Source organism: Pundamilia nyererei, unplaced genomic scaffold, assembly GCF_000239375.1.
Source record: "Pundamilia nyererei isolate P.nyererei 1_Seehausen unplaced genomic scaffold, PunNye1.0 scaffold00003, whole genome shotgun sequence".
Lineage (NCBI taxonomy): Eukaryota > Metazoa > Chordata > Actinopteri > Cichliformes > Cichlidae > Pundamilia > Pundamilia nyererei.
Window position 1 is genome coordinate 7,767,866 of NW_005187404.1, and position 23,312 is coordinate 7,791,177.

At 40.8% G+C, this 23,312-nt stretch overlaps 2 protein-coding genes across 4 annotated transcripts in view; both read right to left on the bottom strand.

Moving 5' to 3' along the window:
* Window positions 1–7,939, bottom strand: part of mlf1 (myeloid leukemia factor 1) — a 10,195-nt gene extending 2,256 nt beyond the window's left edge. The window contains exons 1-6 of one of the 2 annotated variants that reach the window (XM_005720849.2): window positions 7,687–7,939; window positions 6,750–6,912; window positions 2,655–2,699; window positions 1,411–1,494; window positions 1,038–1,160; window positions 663–822 (exon numbers count right to left, since the gene is read on the bottom strand). In XM_005720849.2, coding sequence (XP_005720906.1) covers window positions 663–822; window positions 1,038–1,160; window positions 1,411–1,494; window positions 2,655–2,699; window positions 6,750–6,912; window positions 7,687–7,733 — 622 coding nt within the window. In that variant the 5' untranslated portion in view covers window positions 7,734–7,939. Of the gene's footprint in view, window positions 1–662; window positions 823–1,037; window positions 1,161–1,410; window positions 1,495–2,654; window positions 2,700–6,749; window positions 6,961–7,686 lie in introns of both variants that reach the window. The other variant, XM_013910342.1, reaches the window with a different exon arrangement.
* Window positions 7,940–9,432: 1,493 nt separating this feature from the next.
* The window catches only part of rsrc1 (arginine/serine-rich coiled-coil 1), a 119,803-nt gene continuing 105,923 nt past the window's right edge, over window positions 9,433–23,312 (bottom strand). For both annotated transcript variants that reach the window (XM_005720850.1, XM_013910572.1), the window contains exons 8-10: window positions 14,969–15,075; window positions 12,814–12,921; window positions 9,433–9,736 (exon numbers count right to left, since the gene is read on the bottom strand). In XM_005720850.1, the coding sequence (XP_005720907.1) occupies window positions 9,644–9,736; window positions 12,814–12,921; window positions 14,969–15,075 (308 nt within the window). In that variant the 3' untranslated portion in view covers window positions 9,433–9,643. The remainder of the gene's footprint in view (window positions 9,737–12,813; window positions 12,922–14,968; window positions 15,076–23,312) is intronic.

Below are 23,312 nucleotides of genomic sequence, written 5' to 3' on the forward strand. Positions count from 1 at the left end.
TCCGGTTACAGATGCGATTCCCAACCCCCTGAGCCACAGTCGCCCAAGGCGACTCCCAACTCTTGAGCCACGAATAACAACAAGTCAGATTTTTTTTAAAGAAAACAAAGAAATAATTACATTGTAAGTAATTTTAAGTAATGTATAAGTAATGTCATAAAAGATGTAAGGGGCCAAGATGAATCCACTCCATTACAAATTTGTAACGTTGTTTGTTGTTCCAAAAGATTATGATAAAATTACACACAAAATTGCTTACACTGTACTAAAATTACTTTAAGTATATTTTATGTCTCATTTCCTGTAAAATAACTGACGTTACATAACACTTAAAAATACTTATGCATTAAGCAAAATTACTTACATTTACTTAGTGTATAGTTTTTTCTTTGTTTCTTGTAAAAATCTGACTTGTTGCTGCCTTACTGTAGTGTACCTACTTTTAACTTTTTGTATAAGTAAAATGACATTGTAATTTCAAATAAAATACACGGAAATTCCATTAAATTACAGGGGAATTACGCCCTTAGTCTAGGGTCGTATTATAAAGTGTTACCAACTTATGCAAACACACCATAAAACTATGGTGGCACGCTTAAAAAATTGCGGGAGAATACATTTTTGCAGCCTTTACATACAGAAATAGTAAAGTTATAACATACATTCATCCATATTTTGAAAGTCCTGGTTGAACTCCTTCTCTCCTGTTTTCTTGTTGTATTTCTTCTCAACAACATGCCCCCTGTCCTGGATGTGGTGTCCGATTTTCATCTTCTCGAGACCACTCTCAGAGTCTCTGATTGCTTGCCGGGTCTCCTTGATCTGGGGCGTGTTAAAAATAAGCACATATCATTAAAGTCATGTGACATAGGAGTTACAAGGAAAGCTGTAATAATACCAATAAAACAAGCTCATATTGAGAGTATATGACAGTCAAAGTGTAGACGTTTCTCATGTTGAAGTGGAAACTTACAGCACTAACATGCATTTAGTTTTGATATAATATAGTACAGTAATACATCCACAGGGTTACTTACCCCTCCTGGGGCACAGCGTGTTGACGACGTTGCTTGGTAGACCTTGGGAGGCTCATTTCCAACCTTTGAATATGTCATTACTGATGAGGAGCGAAATGAGTGGGTGTTTGAATCTGCGGACTCCTGAAACACACAGAAACAAATACTGTCAGGCAACAGTATAACATAATTTTCAATATCAATTCAGTTTTAGTTAAATCGTTCCAAATCACAACAATATTTGTTTTAAGGCACTTTATATTGTAAGTTAATAGAGAGAAAACACCAACAATCGGACAACCCACTATTAGCAACCACTTGGCAACAGTGGGAAGGAAAAACTCCTTTTAACAAGAAGAAACTGCCAAGAGAAACAGGCTGAACGTAAACTCACAAGGTTTCTGTGCATTCCCTCCATCCTACTTCTCATGCTGGCCATCATGTTGTCAAACACACCGAAAGGGTTTCTCATCAAGTCCTGCCCAGACACAATGGGAAAATAATAACAGTCATTTGACGGCTGGCCTCACATGGGTCACAAAACATTTTCAGCTCATAAACAGCCGCAGCATGCGTACAAACATACATTTAGCGCAGTGAAGTCCGTACATGTATCTTACACAGTTGCACATTTTATCACTTCACAATACTGTATCACGTTACCTCCTGGCATTCGTGACGAAAGTTTAAGCAAGTACAGCAGAGGATTCCTTGATCTGGATTTTCCTTGCATAGAGATATTAAAAATGGATAACTTCAAATGTTTCTGTGCTGCTTTTGTCAAGCCGGGTTTTCCCCTAATTAAATGGACCCAGATCTTACAGAAACAGATGCATCATCAGCCTTGTACTTCAGAAACTGCAAACCACTATGGTTACATCCTCATAACTTCTCAGAGTAAGACAAAGACCAATCACATTTTTTAGACTACTATACATAGCTAGACATAATCTTAATTGTGCCAAACAACGATGATGATGCCATAGTTGAGACCATTATAAACTAGATTATGTAAAACTACTAAAGCAACCCGCCAGTCATTCCACATACTGGTCACAGAGTTTTCATAGGAATTATTCATTGTATTTTTTTCAGAAGTTTAAAATAGACTCTGCCTTCATGTATTCTGAGTATTGTTACAAGTAATGTATGTGTTTGGGTGTAATCTAGCACCACAATAATATTTATGTTACTAATCATCTCCCAAACACCATTTCATGATTAACTTTGACTTTAAAGTGTTAAAGCCTTGAAAGAGTAATTTGATAGTTTAAATTTGGAGTTCAATTCAGTTTTACAACATTAGGGAAAAACCCCAAACAATATGTTATGAGGAAATACTCAGGGTTTATGGGACTGTGAGGAACCATCCATTACAACTGGTTACAGGGTAAGGGGAAACAGAAGAGAAAAAAGGAGAGCATAGAGAGACATGGACAAGACATTTTTGCAGAGAGTTGGCAGAAGTTTATAGCATGGAGTAGTGGCATATAAATGGATCAGAAGAAATGGTCGATGAGTGCTGGTTCCTGGACAAACAGTAGTGGACAGAACTAGTTACAGACTTAGGAGCACACACATAGCCTATATATGAGAAAGTCACATGAGTTTTAATGAACAAAAGAGAACTCTACTGACCGTACTGTCAATCCCACCAAATGGCAACAACGACCGGCTCATATCCTGGGGAGTCAAACAACACCAGTTTAGCAACACAACTTCACACACAATATTTGAATAATTTGGAACAGTAATAGTAAAAATGTCTGCATTATATACTTGTGATCATAAGTTCACATGTACTTGCCCTCATCACGTTGAACGACATTGTAGAACCTTTAGCACTACTCATTAAATGATTGGTGTATGTATTTATTTGAGCCTATATGCTTCCTTTTGACTCAATGGGGGTTAGAGAAAATCTGTATGCTGTGCAATCATTTTACCCTGGGAAAAAAACCCAGTTCAAACAAATCATTAAAAGCCTCAAATTAGCATGACATTGATGCCCATGATGAGTGTGTGTAAACTTTGGACAACAACTGTACATACATGTTCTAGCTCAGTGATATGTTGCTACATACAAAAACTGTAGACTTTCTATGTGTTTGCTGTGGTTATTGCCAGTAGCTGTTAGATTTTCATACATCAGTATGTAAGCCCTTGACACGATCACACACAACTCCCCACATAGCTCAAAGCACAGGCGTTCAAGGCCTTGAATCTTCTGGAAGTGAAAGGAGTGAGAAACCAGGAGGGGCCGGCCTGCAGGCTTCATTCAGAGTCTGTGTTCCCTCGGCCAAAATCACAGGTGTTTGTGACCCTTTGACCCTGGATAAACATCTCAACTGCCATCATGATGTGTGCCAATGGATTTTCAGTGAGTGTGATGCACAGTGGTATTGTGCGTGATCAGTGGGGTGTTGAGTGACTTGTGTTCCAAGTGTAATTGGGTCGCATTGCCAGAGATTAGTGTGGCTTGAACACTGAAACTGAGCTTCATTCATTCTAGGAAGGCTTCAGTGGGCAGGGTGGACCACTGAGGACAGGAATCTCACAGCGGTCCCAGAGTCCAAGGCTGCTCTCTCAGCTCTTTTCAAAGGTCAAGCTGATGTAAAATGCTCCTGACCCGTATCTATGAGGCCCTCACAGCCATTTTTATCCCACAGTGGCATCTGTGAACTAATAAATGCCAGTTACATATCTGCCAGCATTATATTTAGACCAGGGTTGAGCAGAGGAGAGACTGAGGGTGAAAAATAATGTGGTCTACATGTTACACATTATTTTTGGCTGGTGGATAGCTGAAAATTGATCTTTTCTGTCTGTCAGTTTGATATTAAACCTACAACTTTGCATCCCGAGGCAGGCTGCAGGAACCAAAGAAGTGATAAATCACCAGAAAGTTTTTTTTTCGTTAAATTTGTTCTCTCAGAGCTAAACGACTACAGAGAAGGTAAAGAGGCACTGAGTCAGGTGACTAACATTAATAGGCGAATAAAGCCAACTTTCTACATTTTTCTAGATTTTTTTATTCAGTGTAAACAGAATATTAATCAGCAACAAAAAAAAGAGCTCACACCTTTGTAACCCTAACTAAACAGAACCAACTGTAGAATTACAGTGAGGCTTGATTGTCAGTGATACTTTTGTAAACAAATGCCTTTATGAAGACATGTTTTGAAATGTAATATAAACCCGGTGGCTGATATTGGCAAGCGACAGAGAAATGTGAATACTCAAAGCAGCCATGGAAGGTAAGGCAGGACTTACTGTCCTGCTGAGAATCTAATGCTTGGTAAGCGAATACAAGAAGTACAAGCCTTCCAGCATTTATGTTGTCAGTGTGTGTGTGCCATTGCATCCATGTTACTCTGTAAGCTGCGACTGTGCGTAATTATGCTTGTGAAGATGTTTTATTGATGTATTTTTGCGTGCACATTTGTGCCTGTGATATTGGAGAACAGTTAGAGGGAGCGAGTGAGCTGTCTGTCGTGCAGCCGCTAATTGCAGCACCATTGCCAAGGCACATTCTGCCAAACAGATGGATGAAAAGAGCAACAATGAATAAGCCGAGTGTCCGTGACATCTGTACATACAAGCCACTGCAAAGACAATAACACAGCTGCACAGCTTCAGACCACTCTTGGGCGGCATTTCTCCTTATCTTCAGATAAATGAGGCAAAGCAGAGACTTAATTTCATATGTCTTACCACACAGTAGGTCTTCTGATTGTTGTTTTAACAAAAGTGTAAGAGAACGCTACAACTGTAGCTTGCCTCCACCAGTGTATGAATGTGAGAGTGAATGAATAGTGGTATTGTAAAGCGCTTTGGGTGCCTTGAAAAGCGCTATATAAATGCAATCCATTATTATTATTATTATTATTATTATTATTAACACAACAGGTTTCTGTAAACCAGATTTGCTGTTAAAGGAAACAACAGAGCAGCACAACAGCTTTCAGTGTAGCCCCTTTCTTGTCCTTGACTTGAAGGAGGAAGTGTCTGTTCTGTTATGTGTAGACTATAACAGGGTGAATGAAGATCCACCGTTCGATGTTTATTCAGTGCCCCAGGCTGATGAGCTCCTGGACCAGTTAGGGTTTTCAAAACCCTGTGTTTGGAACACTGTCAGATTTGACATCTCAGCAGAGTACAAGCTGAAAGCCGCTTCTTTAGTCTGTCAGTTTGTGGTACTCCCTTCTAACTTTTCTGGGTCTCCATGATGTGTTGTATCCACATGCAGCATACACTGCACATATCTGGATGATGGTAGGATTCCAAGCAAATGCTGGGAGAAACATGACATGGTGCATGATGGGAAGCATTATCCAAAGTTAAAGTTAACTCCAGTAGTCACTGGGACATAAAAAAAAAAGTCTGATTAAAAAAAAGAAAAAAAAAGAAAAGAAAGGTTTTTAAAAGATTTGTTTCTGGACGCTATACTTATATTCTCCCACAGACCTAAATTCCTGGGATTTGTAAGTTATGAGTGGGTGTTTTTTCCCTGAACTGCACAGCTCTAACAAGGCCCCTGACCAACCTAACTAAGATTGACTCAGATCTGGTGAAGCAGCCACTCTGTAGAGAACCACACCTCCGCTCACCTTACCTCTCTCCTATTTATTCTGCAGGTTGATGCTTTAAACAAGAGGGTGAAGCAGTTCAGAGCAATCCGTCAGTCCCACTTTCTAGGATTTGCCTTGTGTCCATGACCCCCTGCAGTGCCTCCACTGCTTGAAGGAAACCTAGATCACCTGGTGGTTCTGTCTTTTCAGTGTTTTAAGCTCAAGGTGGTCTATAGGCTGTGCGTGCAGATAGTTGTGGCAGACTTCCTCTCCCACTCTCATTAGACAAGTAGTAAGAGCTTCCCTCTCAGCTGGCATTAGCTAGTTAAAGGTATGGTGCTAATAAAGAGAAAGCAGACAGCTGGCGATTCAGGGCAGGCTTCTGATGTAAGTCATTATCAAGGATATAAATACAGGCTCTCATGAGGTAGTGGGATCAAAGCAGGTGACGGGAACTAAGTTTGACTAAAAGCAGGCAGTGGAGGGGCGATTTGGAAAAGGTTAACGGGTGCAGTAGCAGGTCTAAACTAACCCCTGGCCTATCTACTCGTTATTTCATTGCATCGAGGACAGTTAACATCAAAAAGTTCCGGTCATCTGGTCAATGAATACTGTCTAACCATCATATCTTGAGGAAATATGTTGCAAAGCCATGGCCTTAAGCTCAGGGTATAAGACAAATTGCATGCAATAAAAGATTATTGGGATAACATTGCATTTAATGATGACAGACCAGCTAAAGTAATATCTAAATAAATACTTATCTTCAGCAGAGAAAAGCAGAGTTCTTTGGGGTCATATGCCTTGGAGTTTTCAAGCTTTAAGACTGTGCATGTTTTTGCAAGAAAGCAGTGTGTCAGTGGAACAATGCACTATAAATAGGGCTCTTCAGGGCTAGATATAACTGTCCTGAGAGGCCAAGGGGGTTGCCCTTTCACAAAACCAAAGACTCACATGGACCCATACCTCAGTGAGAGGTGCCAGTGGCAGGCTTCCAGTATAGCCTTAGTAAACTCAAAATACCAGCCATCTGTGGTTATAAACTCACAGATCATAAGTGTTACACTTAAGCAGAGGCTTCATTCATTTCCCTTGTAGAGCTAAACTGGTGGTGTCTATTACATGTTAGCTGAGTTTACAAGTTGACGAAACACGTTCTCACCCTGTGTTCGTTTCTCAGTGGATGGGATGAACTGGGATGTTCTACCATCTCGTGGCCACGGTTTCTCCCATCCATTAGACTTGGCATAAGGGCCCCACCGAAAGGCTCGGAGAAGCTACGCATCATCTGCCGCATATGCTCCCTATGTGCACGGAAAGGATCCCTGTGGGAAAGGAAGAAGTAGTAAAGACAAAGTGTGTCTCAATATTCGCTAAGGAAAAGAAAAGGAAAAGAAAAAACAGAAATAAAAAAAGATTTATGTTTACATGTCAGAATGACTTACATCTTTTAGTTACATGAGCTTGAAACACATTATAGACAAAGTCTTTACTGAAGACAACACACTGAAATATGAAGGACTCCTAATATAATTTTAGCCACCTTTAACACTTGCCTTAGAAGTCGGGTCAAGTGTGGCTGCCCTAACTAAGTGATAGCACAGTGCCAGTGTAGACACTATACTACACTTTCTGCAAACTGCACTGGCTCTTCCTTGTAATGATAGAAAGCTGCATCAAAAACAAATATGGACACAAAGTAACGCCCTTGTATTTATTTTTAACAAGTAAAGGGGTTCACATTAAAACCAACTATAACAACTTAAACTTATTAAAAACTGTATCATATCACAGTTACTGTGCTCGGTGCAAAATTGCAGTAACACGACTAAGTCAAGGAAAACTATCAGGCTGTTATTGTCTTGTATATTGCACATCTAATTAACCGAACAACAGATAACACAGTCAATTTAGTTAGGTCTAATGTGCCAATGACAGATTTTAATAAAAACAATATTCCCACTGCTGTTCATCCGCGTGATAAATTGACAAATACATACACGAATGAAGATTTAGCAAGACTTCCAAACTGAAAACCCAACAGATTTGAACAGTGACAGCTCTTAAGAAAAATTTAACACACTGGTTCAGTTACTCACGAGGCGAACGGATCTTCATCAAACTCCCTGAGACTGCTGTTGAACATTTTCAGGTGTTTTCGAAGCGGTAAAGTTCTTCTAGAAAAAATCCGCCACAGGTGTCCGGAGCTCGCCGCTCAGCCTCGGTACCGTTACTATAGAGGCGATGACAGGCAACCTGATGTTAAAAACAAAGTCGCGCTGACGGCAGACCACGTGGTACGAATCCGTCCCTCGAATTGGCGGGTTCATCATGGGGTCCGCGCGCTGTCTGTTGTGCCTGGCTGCTATGGCAACGCAACTCTCGAAATTTCTTGGAAAACTGAAGTTTCTTATCCTGTTAATGTACGTTGCTGCAAAAAGTTGAAGTGTGTTTATCAGACTTATTCAGACAAGGAGCTGTTACATTCATACAGTAAGCTATGCCACTAAATAACAAAAAAAAGTAGACATATCGGTGACATGAGGGAACTCTCTGGAGCATTTGCTGGAGTGATTCTTGGAAGACATTTGTAAGAGTGGCTCTGTTTAAACAGTAACCCTATCCCAGAACATGCCAGGAGGCCATGCACACAAGTAAAAGTTGCACTTAACCCCATGCAAGCGCCCACACAGGCAAGCTTAATTTTGTCGCTTAGTTAATGACACATTCTTATTTATTATTTCATCGCAACACTCACTATTTGGAGAGTACTTGAGTGACACAGTGCATCCTAGAAGCAATATAGATAACCATCTGGCAGTTCCACAAATAGACCTGAGTGTAGACTCAGCTCTGACTTGGATCCAATCTTGCTGAAACATGGATACAGCACTAAAAACAAACACAAACATAAATAACTAAGAAGCACACATCTGATATATATATGTGTGTGTTATCTATATTTATATATATTTAGGCCCTAGGCAGATGAGAAGTCATCTGTTTCATTCTTATGCAACGCTCCATGGTGTAATTTGGAGCCTTACAAATAAAATGCAAAATGTCACAAGTTTGTGTTGTTTCTTTCATGTCACGTCCAATTCTACTTCATTCACACAAAGGCACAAGACAGCTTTCATTTGCACAAACACACAGAGCACTGTGTAGCTCACCTGTCACTTCTTTTTATTTTACTTCCAAGGCTCCAGGCTTCCTTGGATTTTTTTTTAAGTGGTCTTGATCAGTAGTTCTTCGTGCTTTCAGATGCTCTCTCAAAGTTTTCCTTTGGGTGCTTACTAGCATACACTGCTCTTCCCACTTACTTTCAGTCAGGTACCTAACTCAAGGGATGAACCAGTTGGGTCCAGTGGTACACATAAATGACTCAGCAAAGACAGTAAGTATCTACAGCCATCTGCAAAACATGGTGGTGCTGTCATTGTGTGGTGCTGTCATTGTGTGGTGCTGCATTTCAGCCGGTGGTGTTGGAGATATTGCAAAAAGTTGATGGAAAATTTTTGATCGATGCTGAAATAACATGTGGAAAGCACCTGACTGGCAACAGTGTGATTTTTCAGAATAACAATGATCCAAAACACAATACCAGTGCAGTAAAAGCATATCTGGATAGGGAAAAAACAAACAAAAAAACCCCAAACCAGACACACAAACACAAACAGCCATAGTTTGGCCTCTCCAGAGCCTGGACCTCAGTTAAGGTAGTTAAAGCTTGGACCTTAACTGACAGTAAGATTTCCCTTCATTAAATATGAAATGTGTAAAAACAAAAGAAAAATGACGATCTTAACAAAAACACACACAAACAGCACACATTGAAACCAAAAAATGTTTATTTGTACAAAGTTTCACTAGTCTGTATAATTACTAAGAGAAATTAGAGGAAGGGGGATAAAAACATTGTGATGTCCTGAAACATGAGAAAATATGACAGGTGCTAAAAGAAAATAACACCAAACATGAATACATGAATGAGGTTCAAACGCAGACTGAAACTGTCCTGGGAACAGGAAAGACCTCTCGGGTCACCGATGCTGCTCAGGGCACAGGGCTTCCCATCAGCCTCTCCTGTCGCAGCGAGATCAGCCTTAGCAGCCACAGCTCCTCAGCCTTCTCCTTGTCCAAAAACAACTGCAGACCAACAACGAGAGGATATGTTAGTAAACACAAAGACAAAAGGCACATCTGTACTATGGACTGCTATGAAACCATACAATCATTTTCTTTGATTTTGTTAGTGTACCAAGTCACTATGATTGAGAAGAAATCACAGTAGAATAAAAAAAATTTTTTTAATCTGATAATAAGAAATTGAAATCCTCAATAACTATGACCAAACGGAAACAGCACAAAACAGTTTGATTTTGATTTCTGTAATGAAAATTCTCACACCTGAGAAATAAAAACCACACGATCTTTTCTTTAAAAAATTGATTTGAACAATCCATCAAATACACAGATATTTAAGAGTTAAACCTATATTAAAGCAGCATCTTTAAAAAAAAAGAAAAGTGATATGGAAGCAATCCCTCTCAATGATCACATAATCCAGTGTACGAAATATGTGGCAGTGGATTTATTTGAACTGACCCTGACATGCTGTTATTAAAGATAGCTCGTTTTATCTAAGACTACATTGCAAAAGTGAAGCCATTCCTCTGTTTGAGAGAACTACCCATGCCTTTATCTTGTCTCGACTCGATTATTGTACTCTTCTTTATTCAGGTGTCAGTTTGCTGTTGGTTAGCCAAGTACAGCTGGTCCAAAACACTGCAGCGCGGTAATTAACTGACTATCTCCTATACTAGCATCCCTACACTGACTGCCAGTCAGTTTTCAAATCAATTTGAAGATTTCATTAGTTGTTTTTAAGCCACTGCATAGATTAGCATCCTAGTACATCTCCGATCTTTTAAGTTGCCTCATTCCTTAAAGATCACTGATGTCTGCGGAGCAAATGCTCCCAGCTGTGCTGAGATCCAGATTAAAGCACAGAAGAGATTGGGCCTGATTCGGCTTTTTTCTGGCAGAAAATATGTCTATGTATCTAATCTAATATTTAATATCTAATATGTAGAGCCCTACAAAAAAGAAACACATTGCCATGTAGCTAAATATGCTTAATTTAAAAAAAAAAAAGGTTATATTTTATGGCTACTGCAACATGCAACATCTAGCCAAAAAAGCTTCCACCTGGATTTAGCTAAGAAAGCAGGAAGGAACTTTAAACACTCTTAAACAACCATGTTGGAAGGAACTAGCATACACTGAAAAATCTCATGATACATGCCAAACTACTAAAATTGCGTTATGACCTTGTTCACTATCTTGTTCAAAGAATAAATGTAGTCATTAAAAAAATCTAATGATCTGAGAAAGCTATGTTTAATGGTGAAGGTAAGTACTTTTCCACAGACGCCATGTGAAGAAAACTCACTAAACAGCTGTGTGGTATTAAAAAAACCCACGCTTATCAGTGAGGCTAAGACTTTGATTTGGTATGAAGCATAAAGATTGAATTCTGCAGCAAAGAAAAAGGTCACATGGTTGGATGAGTCCAGATGTTCCTGCTTCCAGATTGGTGGGTGCATGGGGTAAGGAGAGAAATATCATGCCTCATGGCTACTGTACATGCCTGTAGGGGGCAGTGTTATGATCGGGGGTTGTTCCAGTTGGTTAGATCTGGATAGAGCAGCATCGCGCATCCAAATAAAACGAGATCAGCTGAAAACCTGAATTTAGTGAAGTCATGCATGAAATAATTTTCACACATGGATTGGCCACCACAGAATCCAGAATCCATTGATCAATCATAACATAGTCACCAGCTCCAGGTGACTCTACATCCTGAATGAAAATAAATCAGAAGTAAATCAGTTAAGTTTCCCTGTAAGTAAGAGAGCACGACATGGAGTAGTCTGTGCTGCTCGCTGAGACCCATGAGGACAGATTAATGATGCTGAAATACAAGTGAAGTCTTGGGCACCTTACACATCTTATCAGTCCTTTTCTATCTACTCAGCCCTAAATGCACATAAGAAAAACCTTAAAAAAAACATGTAACTCTCTTCTTGTCCCATAGGCCTAGGTGGATGTAAAAGCCTGGTTATAGAAAAGACCAACGCATGCGACTTGCATTCACCTCAGTGCTTCACCAGCAGTAATGATATTGATTGCAAGTGGGGTATAAAAACTGCTGCTGCAAGTGCCTGATGAATGAAGGCATCTGTTTATTACAAAGTAACATAATGACTGCGAGGCTGTGAAGCAAGGCGCTGAGACACAGGGGGAAAATTGGAAGATCATTTCTATATTCACTGCATGTGTTTGTGTGAGGGTGAGAGATAATGTTGACATGCTGACTATGTGTACATACTGTACATCTATGTGGTGATGTGTCCATTATTATGCAGATTGCAGCGCAAACCCCGGGCATGCCAATCCTTCATTCCTAACCTACGCTGCTTACAGCTGCACTGCATGTTGGCTCCGTGTTAGATTCAGCACCAGTGAGTTCTTGTCTGTCGGCCCTGCGCTGGTGTCACGGTGCTAATGAGGCTGTGTGTGTGGGATGACAGTATCTGAGCTGGGCTAATGGGACTCATCTGTTCTAATTGGAAGTAGAGCTGGAGCTGGAGCAGGGGCTGGGGCCCGCCTGGGGCATATTGCTACCATACATCAGCCTGTCTAAGGGTGTGTATGTGTGCGGATTTGGCTGGGGGGCACTGTGTGTGTATGTAAGATGGTGTGTGTGTGTGTGTGACGGGGGTTATCTGCATACATCAGAACATAACTTAGTTTCCCCAGTGGAGATAGATGACTGGGAAGCCCCAGGGAGCATTATTGGAGTTTAAAGTTTTCCTTCTCGTTTTTCATCGTTGGTCGGCAGAAGAGGAGGAGGTGGTGATGTAAGGCGGCACTAAACTGCTGTAGCACAGTGTCCTGCTTGCTATATGCAGGAGTGGTGTATCTAGTGGTGATGACAGCAGCAGCATTTTTAACATAAAAACTTTACAAAGTTTGTCCACAAATCGATAAATTCAAGCGACACAAATGACAAGATCAACTTCAGCGATGCCTCAGGATTAGAAACTCCTCACTGGCTCGGAGGCTGTTAAAAAGTTGGCTTTTATGGAGAAGAACGACAGCTTGTGGGTCATACTGTAGCAGAGGAAAACAGCAGAAGGGTTTGCCTGGTGAGAACTTACACTTGGATGAGCAAGCGTGTCAGTGTCGCTGTATACTATTGATGTGGGAAGTGTGACGTCCTGCGAATATGCCCTCTCTGGCTCCTGCTTCACCTCAGGCAGCTCAGTCTGTACTCACAGGAATACACAAAAGCGCACATACAAAATTTAAAATGAGCACAGAGACTTGCCTGAGTGTACAAAAAAAAAGTTCAATGAATTACAAAAGTTCCAGAAAGGTCCAGAGGACTAAAACAAAAACTTTCACAACTGCAGTTTCAGGATTCCTACAAACAATGTAAAAAAAACACTATATAGATTTGAATATACAGAACATGTACAGACTATATATGCACAATTGTGTGATAGAAAACAATCATTAAATGCAATATGTCACTTCTCCAGCAGATGGCAGTGAAACCCTGGCCTAATGCAGTATATCTGAGGAAAGCAGAGTACTGATAAGCATCAGCTTGTATCCTGAATGCAATACATTTATCTGTGCATGTAATAAGGCAGTGTGATATCTTATATATTCATCCGAGGATGTCAGCCAGCTTGTGTCTTGTGTGAGGCATCAAATAAGCAGAAAGACAAGTCCACATAGGTCTATTAAGCTCTTTTTGCGCTGGTGATTACTGAAGTTTAAAATCTGGAAATATAAAAATATTAAAACACAGCTTTGTGACAGGTGAGCCTGGCCGGTCAAACAGCAACAACACACGCATGTTGTTAATGTTGTTGCAGTTACAGACACGTAACGTACACGTATTAGGACGAAGGCTCTCTACTAGATTTTCATCTGTACAGTCAAAGCTGATAGAAGGAAATGTGACTATCCATTTACTTCAAGCTATTGTCCTTGTTGTTAAGATGACATGTCAAAATGTTTGCGTTGCAAAGTCCATTCATGTTTCAAACACTTCTAATACCAGTCTCAGAGCAAAGGATTACTCAGCTGGAAAGATCCATTTCACAATAATTTGGCAGGATAAACAAATCCAAGCGAGATCTAAAACATGCCGATTAATAAGCACCATGCTGTGCCAAATATCTGATAGTAAAAGCAGTCATTATATTTTCGCGGGAACAATATGCTGAATTCACATTTTTTACTCAATGAAACTTGCTTAAAAGGGGAGAAATATTTCTTATGAGCTACGGGACCAGATGTTTAAGGTTTCACTGGGTTCTCCTCATTAACAGTTAATTATATATCATTAATAAACTCCACTCACAGATACACTACTATAAATACCAAATCCACTTCACAAGAGGGAGCGAAGATATGCCGAAATACATTTCAATTATGGGCAAACATATTTGGAGATTTTGGGACAACATAGTTTAAATGGGTCAATTATCTGTGTATTTAAAAGAACAGTATATATATATATAGCCAAAATACACATAAATAATATGAATTATTAAGATCTATCAGTAATACTTGACTCAAAATTGCCCCAAAAGAAGAGCTGGTTTAAACTTGAACTAAAATACAACTAAAACCTGAGTGTTCTTAAAAACGCAACTCATTAAAGAAACATTTTCTTTATCAATTTAAATAAAATAAAATATTGTAGTTCATCTTTTAAAATTGATCCTGGTAAATTTATGTGAAAGGCGCTCAAAACAGAAAGCATACTTTGCATGTGCAACCTGTGCAGCCTGCTGGTGCCAGAGCACGCTGGCTCAGTCCATTTCAAATTGCAACCACACGGGTCTTGACCTTTGTCAGACTCACCAAGCTATGTCACAAAAGTCTGTGCAGGCTTGCTGTCACATGTTGTCGCCTATCTTTTCAAAAGAGCCATGAGCCCCAACAAATCGAATTCCTGCTCCTTTGGAGACACGAACATTTCAATAATGACTTCTGTGTTTTGTCTGCATCTGCACAACCAGAGGGGGGAGAAAGAAACAGAGAGGGAGACAGAGGATGGCTGTTGCCTGCTGTGGCTTTTGTGTGGGTGCTGCCGCTTTGGAGGCGGCGGAACAGTGGAGCGTCTGATGAAACCGTCTCAGGTCGGAACAAACGGCGCTGAATGGGAATGTTTGATTTGGTCTGGGCTGTCTCTGGACAGACGGCACAGCATTGCAGAGAGGGAAATTCAATAAGAGATGGAGTGAAAAGCTAGAGACAGTGAGGGGCAGGGAGAGAAAGACAGACAGAACGCACCTTTATTTCATCCCTGGATGATTTGAAAGCCTGAGGAACAAAAGAATCACTCTCGATGGCCTCAATGTCCTTTATCCTTCGCACTTGCTCCTCCAGAGAAGTTCCCTCTGAAACACATGTAACACAGAAGATATGAACAAAAGCACGCGCACACATGTACACAGACACACACGTGTGTGTCAGCCAATCCTTGTCATGTTCTGAAAGGCACCAGATTTCATGTGGATTGGGCTATGGCTCTTTATAACGCCCTTTGACACATACAATATCAAATATCTGATATTCCCCTATTTTAATCTTGGCCTCCATGAAAAAAGGAGCCTTGGCTTAGCCAAGGGCAAAGAGTTCCTACAAAAGCCAGCAGGGGAAAAAAAAAATACTAACAGGATAATAGCCAGACAGTGAACTACACTCAGATAATGCATTCTAAAATAATCAAAAATATGAACACAAACTCATTGCAATGGAATTTCATTATGGAGACTAAATGTGATTAGGTTTCATACAGTTTTCATGCATCAGAAAGTATTTTGCTCGGGCTTGTCCAATCAAACAAAGAGACACAAAGGGTTTCAATAAATTACTCTTGGATATAAACACACCAGGATTCTGCATATCAGATAATAAAATCATTTCAAGAATTCGAGAGCAGTCTTTGTAGCGTAGGAGGGCAAAAATAGGTGTGCCGGGAAAGTTAGCGACGGGAAAAAAAAGAAGAAGAAGAAAAAAAAAGAGAAAGTCTGAATGCCGCTATTATTCTCTGCCTGTCAATCTTTCTACTGATCAGTCAATATTCATCCCTCTCTCCCCCATCCATCCGTCCTCTCCTGCACTCTCCCATCTCTCTATCTGTCAATCCAGCAGACATCCATGTTTCTCTGCAGCACTGATGTAGGCTGTGTCGTGAAAAGAAGTACACAAATGTGAACACACACACACACACACACACACACAGAACGGGATACAAGTGCGTCGGCATGCATAGGTGTTCGCAAACTTACATACTTACACTTGTGGCTTGCATAAATCTGTCCATACTACACACTCGCTCACACACACTCTCACTTTGTGCATTTGGAGCTAATAGCGGGAATTAATTCAATCCATTAGCAGCTACAGAAAGGGTGTCACAACAGATATTCATGGCCCTGGTGTTTAATGAATAAATGAATATTTGTTCCAGCTTTCACAGCAAAGCATCACACGCTATCAAACACACACACATACATACACAGGCGCATACACACGCACACACACACACACCCTATTAAAGTTCATAATAGCACTCAAACAAACTCGGTTTTGATTTTAATGCAGTCCAGAATTGGACAAGTGAGTGACAAGTGGAATTAAGCCTTCCTATATGACAGACTATCAGCTTGTCATCCTGTGCGGGAAGATGCGAGCATAGACGCACTGCACAGCAGCTCCAAAAATAGTCATTACCTTGACTGGGCTGCTAGATGAAGTCTGAACACTGGCCCAATATCCTCTTCAAGACTGTGGCCTGTCCTTCACACCACTATCACACCACAGCTCGCTGCACGAGCATCCGCGCGCTCGCATGAAAACTAATGCCTGTGACTGGCCGACAATTAATTCAGCACATTAATTCGCTTTTTTTTTTAATTACCCCATCTCTATTGTCCTTTGAGCATGAATGCCCTATATAAACAATCACCACACAAACAGCTACACTGACATGTATCCGCACACATACACACACTCCATATCTGCTAGCATCTCCTTGTCAGGCCCGTCTGTTGCTGGGCTGTCCGTGCGCGCTGCAGGAATCCATTAAGAGCTCAGACTTTTTGACAAACACATTATTGGTAGATAAAATGACTTCCATATGCTGTTTGTCAGATGTCAGCGGGAAAAGATATGTATTTCATGAGAAAATCCAAAATAATGGACTTTGAGTGCGGGCCTAGCAAGCTCAGAGGCAGACAAAAATCAATACTCTAGCTGGGTGAGCGCACTCTGCAGCTCGGAGAGGTCAAAGTTGATATTTAATATTGACACATTATCTGGCAAATTAATTTAACAGGTCGACTCGATTGTCACCGCATTAGGAACGCGTCTCTGTCAGCGATGAGAGGAGGATGAAGTGAAAGCAGATAGAGAGAAAGCAGATGCAGAAAATGAGACGGGAAGGAGAAGGAACAAAAGTAGACACAATTAAATGCGCAGTATGCACTGCTTTAAATTAAGTTATTTCTTTATCTCTCGGTGGCATCTGTCTGGATTCTCAAATGCACTCCAACCATTACTTTGACCGAGGAAATGAAATAAAAATCAGTCAATAAACTTTTCTTATGCATCTGCAGATTTGAATAATGGATAGTGACAAACCAATGTATGTCAGCATGCGTTTGTGTCCTTGCATGATTATATCCACACGAGTGTGTGTGTGTGTGTGGGCGCTCTTAGGAGTCAGAAAACTAACTTACCGTCTCATTACTGAACTTAGTTAGATAGACAGCAGTGCTGATGAGTGGCTCAGAATCAATAGGCTATTGTTCACTCTAAATAGCTGTTTGTCCACTTCATTGATTAAGACCCAAAGACGGGGAGAGAAAATCAAACCAGCAAATGGAAACAGATTTCCGCTCATCTCCTTCAGCCTTGAAGACGAGAGCGCTAAGCAGCAGTTGCGCCTCACTGCCAGAAGAGGGGACTCTTCAACAACACATGCCCACATGAGAGTCGAAGCCCTGGGCTATGGCAGCATTGTCTTTGTATACTTGACTTCGGTCTGCTGTTTGTCAATCAGGAACAGCGGACCTGAATATATTACTGCTGCTGATTAATTCCAGTAACTGACTGACCTAGCGTGTCTGCCAAAGCACCATAGCACTTGTTTTGTAAATAAATAAATAAAAAGGAAAACAAAATGCTTGTTTAATTGCATTGTTGTAAAGTGCGGCAAATCTTTGGAATAATAAGGCAGGGAAATTAAAGGCGGTTAATGATTTTATTAAAATCAATAGGCCAACCGAGCTCCTGTGTTTATGATGGGTAGTATAATGTGAGACGAGCAATACATGTATTTGTGATCTGCCGGGGGAAAAAAAAATCGATTATAATTTTTAATATTTAATCAAAAAATAAAGCATTTCAAAAAAAAAAAAGATTCAAATTGACACAAAGTAAATTTTATCCCGGTTTATTTTTTGACACAACAGTTATTTCTCAAATCCCTACAAGACGTCTGAATGAACATTTATCCAACTTTTGCATCCCATACCCGACTTTCAGATGTGCACGTACACGTGCTTGCACATCACAGCATCTCTCAGTGTCCCAGGTTTCAATAATGCGCCTCTCTCTCCTCTGCCCCCCTGCACCGCACTAAAGATGTGTAATTCAATGCTCAATTTAGGCCTGTCTCGGTGGAGATTTTTTTGCCTGCTAATTGATAGAAATTAAGCCATTAATCAAGCCACTAGCCATCATTCAACCCAGGGAAGATGAATACAAACTTTCATAATAACCACCTTCCCCATTTTAGCCCTCATTAGCATTAATTTTTAATGTAATTATGCTATTCTTTTACACTGAGCTCATAAATTACTGCTCTTTTGTTGCTGGCTGGCCTTGTAAAATCCAAAGTAATGCTTTGTAGTCTGATCTTTAAGGCAATTACTGGCTTCTTCACTCTTTTATCTCCCTGCATTTCCAATAACCTGCTCTCTAATGATTTATCTCCGCTGCACCCCCCCTCCCTCCCCCACCATCATCCCCTTCCTCGCTCTTTCTCTAGCTCTGCACCAGCGGCCAAATGCCCAGCTGCCAGCCTCCGCCTCCAATCCCCCATCCGCCCACATTCTCCCCATCTCTTTTCAGCAGCCCCAGATACATTTGGGGATGCACAAAAACGCATGCACGGATGCTTGCCTCCGCCAGCTTAACTGTATTAACGCACCACACTCACACGTGTATGAGGACATCCAGACAGTGTGTGTGTGTGTGTGTACACAGCAACTTTGTTTACTATCTCCTTAAAGTAATTTTCCATCTCACCCATCATTAGTAAATATCCAGCTCCAGCAATGGCGACAACACCCAGGGAATGCCAAGGTAAGAGACTGCCGCTGCATCTCTCTCTCTCTCGGCTGGTCTCCTGTGGGTCTTACCTGTAGGCTAACTGCTCTTGTTTATGTAACCCCTGAGCTGAGCAAACTCACACATGATCGCATGCACGCACACAGGCACACACTCGCCGAGCTTGGCATCAAACAGCTGAGTTAAGCTTAGCAGGGCTGTGTGCTGGGGGCGATAGAGGGGCTCCGGTCTGGCCCTGTTCTCAGCAGCAGCATCCTGGCTGCATCAAAGTCTTTACTGTATGATTCTCCGGGCCCAAACAACAGGCTGCTCCGATGCATAACTGGGAATTGGACTAAATAACAACAACAGGAAAAAAAATAAATAACCAAAAGGTTACTTATTAAAATTGTCGGCACAAATTGACTGTCTGGAAGACGTTTTGCTTTGCGGATGTGGATATTGGTGTTGCTGCTAATGAGATATTTTGTCCTGTCCTGCTCGGGACCAGAAGCACAGACTCAGACCTATTGTTTTACTTACGGATTGAAAGCAAAACAAGCAGCTTAGGTTATTAAAAAAAGGTGTCCTGTGTGGGCCTTGGTTGGGTAATACTTTTAGACTGTATCGATTACAGAACACTGACAGGTTCTTATGTTAGCCCTGGAAATGTATCAAGTGGCTAATGAGCAGCTATTAGACCCATCGATTTGCTGATTTCAATTGATAGCTAGCAGGCCAAAGCTGCACGTCAATATTTGCATAACTAATACCCTGCAGCTTAAGGCACCAAAAAAAAAAGAAAGAGAGAACTCTATGAGTGAGGAGGACAGAAAAGAAAGACAGAATAAGAGAAATGAAGAGACATACTGAAAGCGAGAAAGCGTGGAAATGAGGATAATGAGAAATGACAAAAATAGATCAGCAACATCCTTTGTGTGAATTTGTTGATTATAAGGCAGCAGACCACCAAATGTGGCGTTACAACAATGACAAAATGTGATGCTGATGCCTGTCTGATGCCTGTGGCGGCCTGGGGTCAACAGGTTAAAAAAAAAAAAAGAAAAGAAGGAAAATTGTGACACTCTGAGCCAGATGTCCCGAGTCTGTCCCTGGGGGTGTGTGCGTATATGTATATATGAGTTTGTAAGTGAGCAGGGAGATGTCCACTGACAAAGCAGGTGGCTAAGCTAGTCTAATGTGGTTTCCCATGAGACCACACACACAAAATGCAGTCACTCATATGTTACCCCCCCACCACCCCCTTTCAAAAAAAGCCACATGTCTTTATAAACCCATGTCCTCCAACAATGCGCCATCCACCACAGTACAAACACAGGCCAAGTGATCCCCTGCGGTGCTCAACTTGTTATCAGTGTCGACCGGTCTCTGGAGTTTTCTGTCCTGTCAGCTCCTGTCACAGTCATCAAGAGCCTGTCACACATCACTAATACTCAGCTGTCTCACTAAAACCACCCTGATAGAAACACTAAGGTGAAACTTAGCAAACCATATATGATTGTTTTCTTTGGATCAAACAGCATCGAATAAAATTTGACCTTGGCATTACATGTGATATGTTTATATGATCTTATGTGATATCTATTTGGCACGAGGAAATGAAGAGCAGCTGGTGACTGAGTGTCTCTCTTTCTCACACACACACACACACACACTTTGTAGCGTCTCCTGCTGATAGTGATCTCCCACTCTCCAGTCAATAAAGGTCTGAATGATGAATTAAAGACCCAAACAACCTGCTAATGACAGGATGACATGGCAGCCACGCGCCACGCTTGGCTATCTCCTTCCACATCTCCATTCCTCCCTCTATACTCACCCATCTCTCCTCTGCCATTCAACCCCCATTCTGCTCATCTATCCTTTTAACTTCCTTTCCTCAACTGACCCGGCTGTCTATATAATGTACTGTATAATCCTGCTGCTACGATTAATTTTATGTGCTTAGCCTCTTTTGGTGGCCTCTGCCTATAACGAAACAGACAGATTACAGTCTATGTTTCTGTCCATGCATCAATCATGCTGCGATGCGCATTGACTTTAATTATAAGGAATGATGCTGCATCTACCTGTTTGATTCTAGAATTAAGTGAACGCTCATAAAAACCTACACAATGTTTGTTTTTATGTGTGTATGTGATTTTGCCTTCAGAGCTGCCTCCACACCACTACACCACCATTGTGGATACAAGGTAGGATGGCTCCACGCTTCTGTTGTTTACACCAAATTCTGACCCTACCATCCAACAAACTCATCAGATCAGGCAACAATTATCATTTTTGCCAAACAACAAACAACTGGAGCTTTAGTTTGATCTTCTCATCTGACAGGAGTGGCACCCAGCATAGTCCTCTGCTGCTGTAGCGCATCTGCGTCCAGGTTCAATACGTTGTGCATTCAGAGATGCTCTCTTACAGACCTCGCTTGTAACGATATGAGTTATTGGTGCATTTTCTCACAGAGAACTGCTGCTGACTAGATATTTTGTCTTTTACAGACCGCCCTGTGTAAACCTTAGAGATGGTTGTGCATAAAAAGTCCCAGAAGATTGGAGGTTTCTGAAATACTCAGACCAGCTTTGATGCCAACAACCATGCCACATTCACAGTCACTTAAATCACCTCTCTTCCTCACTCTGATGCTCGTTTGAACTTCAGCAGGTAATCTTGGCCATGTCTACATGCCTATATGCATCAAGTTCCTGCCATGTGATTGGCTGATTATATATTTGTGCTAATATCAAACTGGTTATTCAGTGTTTGTACATGTATGTCATGCAATCCCAGTATCATTCAAAACACTATCATAACTAAAAAAAAAAAAAAACGCTTTGAGAAAAGTAGAAAGGTGTTAAATTAATACCCACCCATTAACAATTTTTCTGAGAATTATAATATTAATGAAAAACATCTAACATCTCAATCATAAAATACTTAAATTTAATCTGGCAATTAAACTTTAATCAGAAAACTAGAGGAGAATGTTTTTTTTGTTGACATTACACCTTTCCCTCTCAGGGTTGTAACTTTTATTTTGTAAGACAGATTTTTAAAAAGTGTGCTAATATGTTAGCTATTTATCTGAAATACCTAATCAAGTCCTGCAGGTTCCTGCTGACTTGACTATGCAATGCTGGTACAAACAAAGTGCAATAACTAAAACCAGGTGAGTGCTTTTCTCTTGTTGTGAGTGTGCGTGTTAGTGAGGGGGAAAAAAATAGTGTGAGTGTTAGTCGATGTTCTGAGTCTGGGCAGCATCACAGAATCTCATTAAATAGTGAAGCTTTCACAGGCTGACTGGTGAAATCTTCAAGATCACTGCCACTTTCTCTGCTGTCAGTCCCATATGGGGGGGGGGGGAGATTGGTGGCATTCCAGTTTATCACAGGACTGGAGCATAGAGCATAGTTTAGCATAGAACAGGGCTGTGCTGCTTGTATGGACTTTGCTATTTTAGGGATATTGTCAGTATAGTGTACAAAAGGATTTCCCAAGAAACTTGGCGATGTAGTTAGTGAGGAAAAATGAATTTAAGACCATACTCGGATGAAAATGCATTCAACAAATACTGTATCTCTACTGAATACAGAACAGGAGATAGACATGTAAATATAATTACAAATATATATATATATTTATATATATTTATATATATTTAGAGAGAGAGATGAAGGCCTGTATACTTTAAATATATTTCAAATGTTTTTCATTTCGTACTTTTCAGTAACCGGGAGTAGAATAATTGCCAATCCATCTGTGAGTCTCAAGCGCTTTATTAAGCACAGTGCTGTTTTAGTGTGATTAGAAATACAGAGTCCAGCCCTGCCCTTTACCAGAAATAACAAGGATTTGACTGCATTAACTTGATTTTAAACTAGAATGTGTGTGTGCATGTGTGTGTGTGTCGAAAAAAAGTGCAGCGCTCTCCATTTTTCAATCCCAGGCTGGTCAGCAGCTCTTTTATGAACAACTCTATAATTACAGAAACACCAAGCAACTAATTACTTAATTGGAGCAAGGTCTTTAAAATGAAAGTGATGTAATCAGAATCCTGGAAACAGACTCAAACACTGGTACATGACCACACACACACACACACACGTGACCTACAGTGTTCTTGACATGTAGCCATCAAGCAAGCAGCTCTTTTCCCTTAGTTGAGTTGTAATGGAGTCTCCCTTTGAGTCTGCTGGCTATAGCTCTGTGTGTGTGTGTGTGTGTGTGTGTGTGTGTGTGTGTGTGTGTGTGTGTGTGTGTGTGTGTGTGTGTGTGTGTG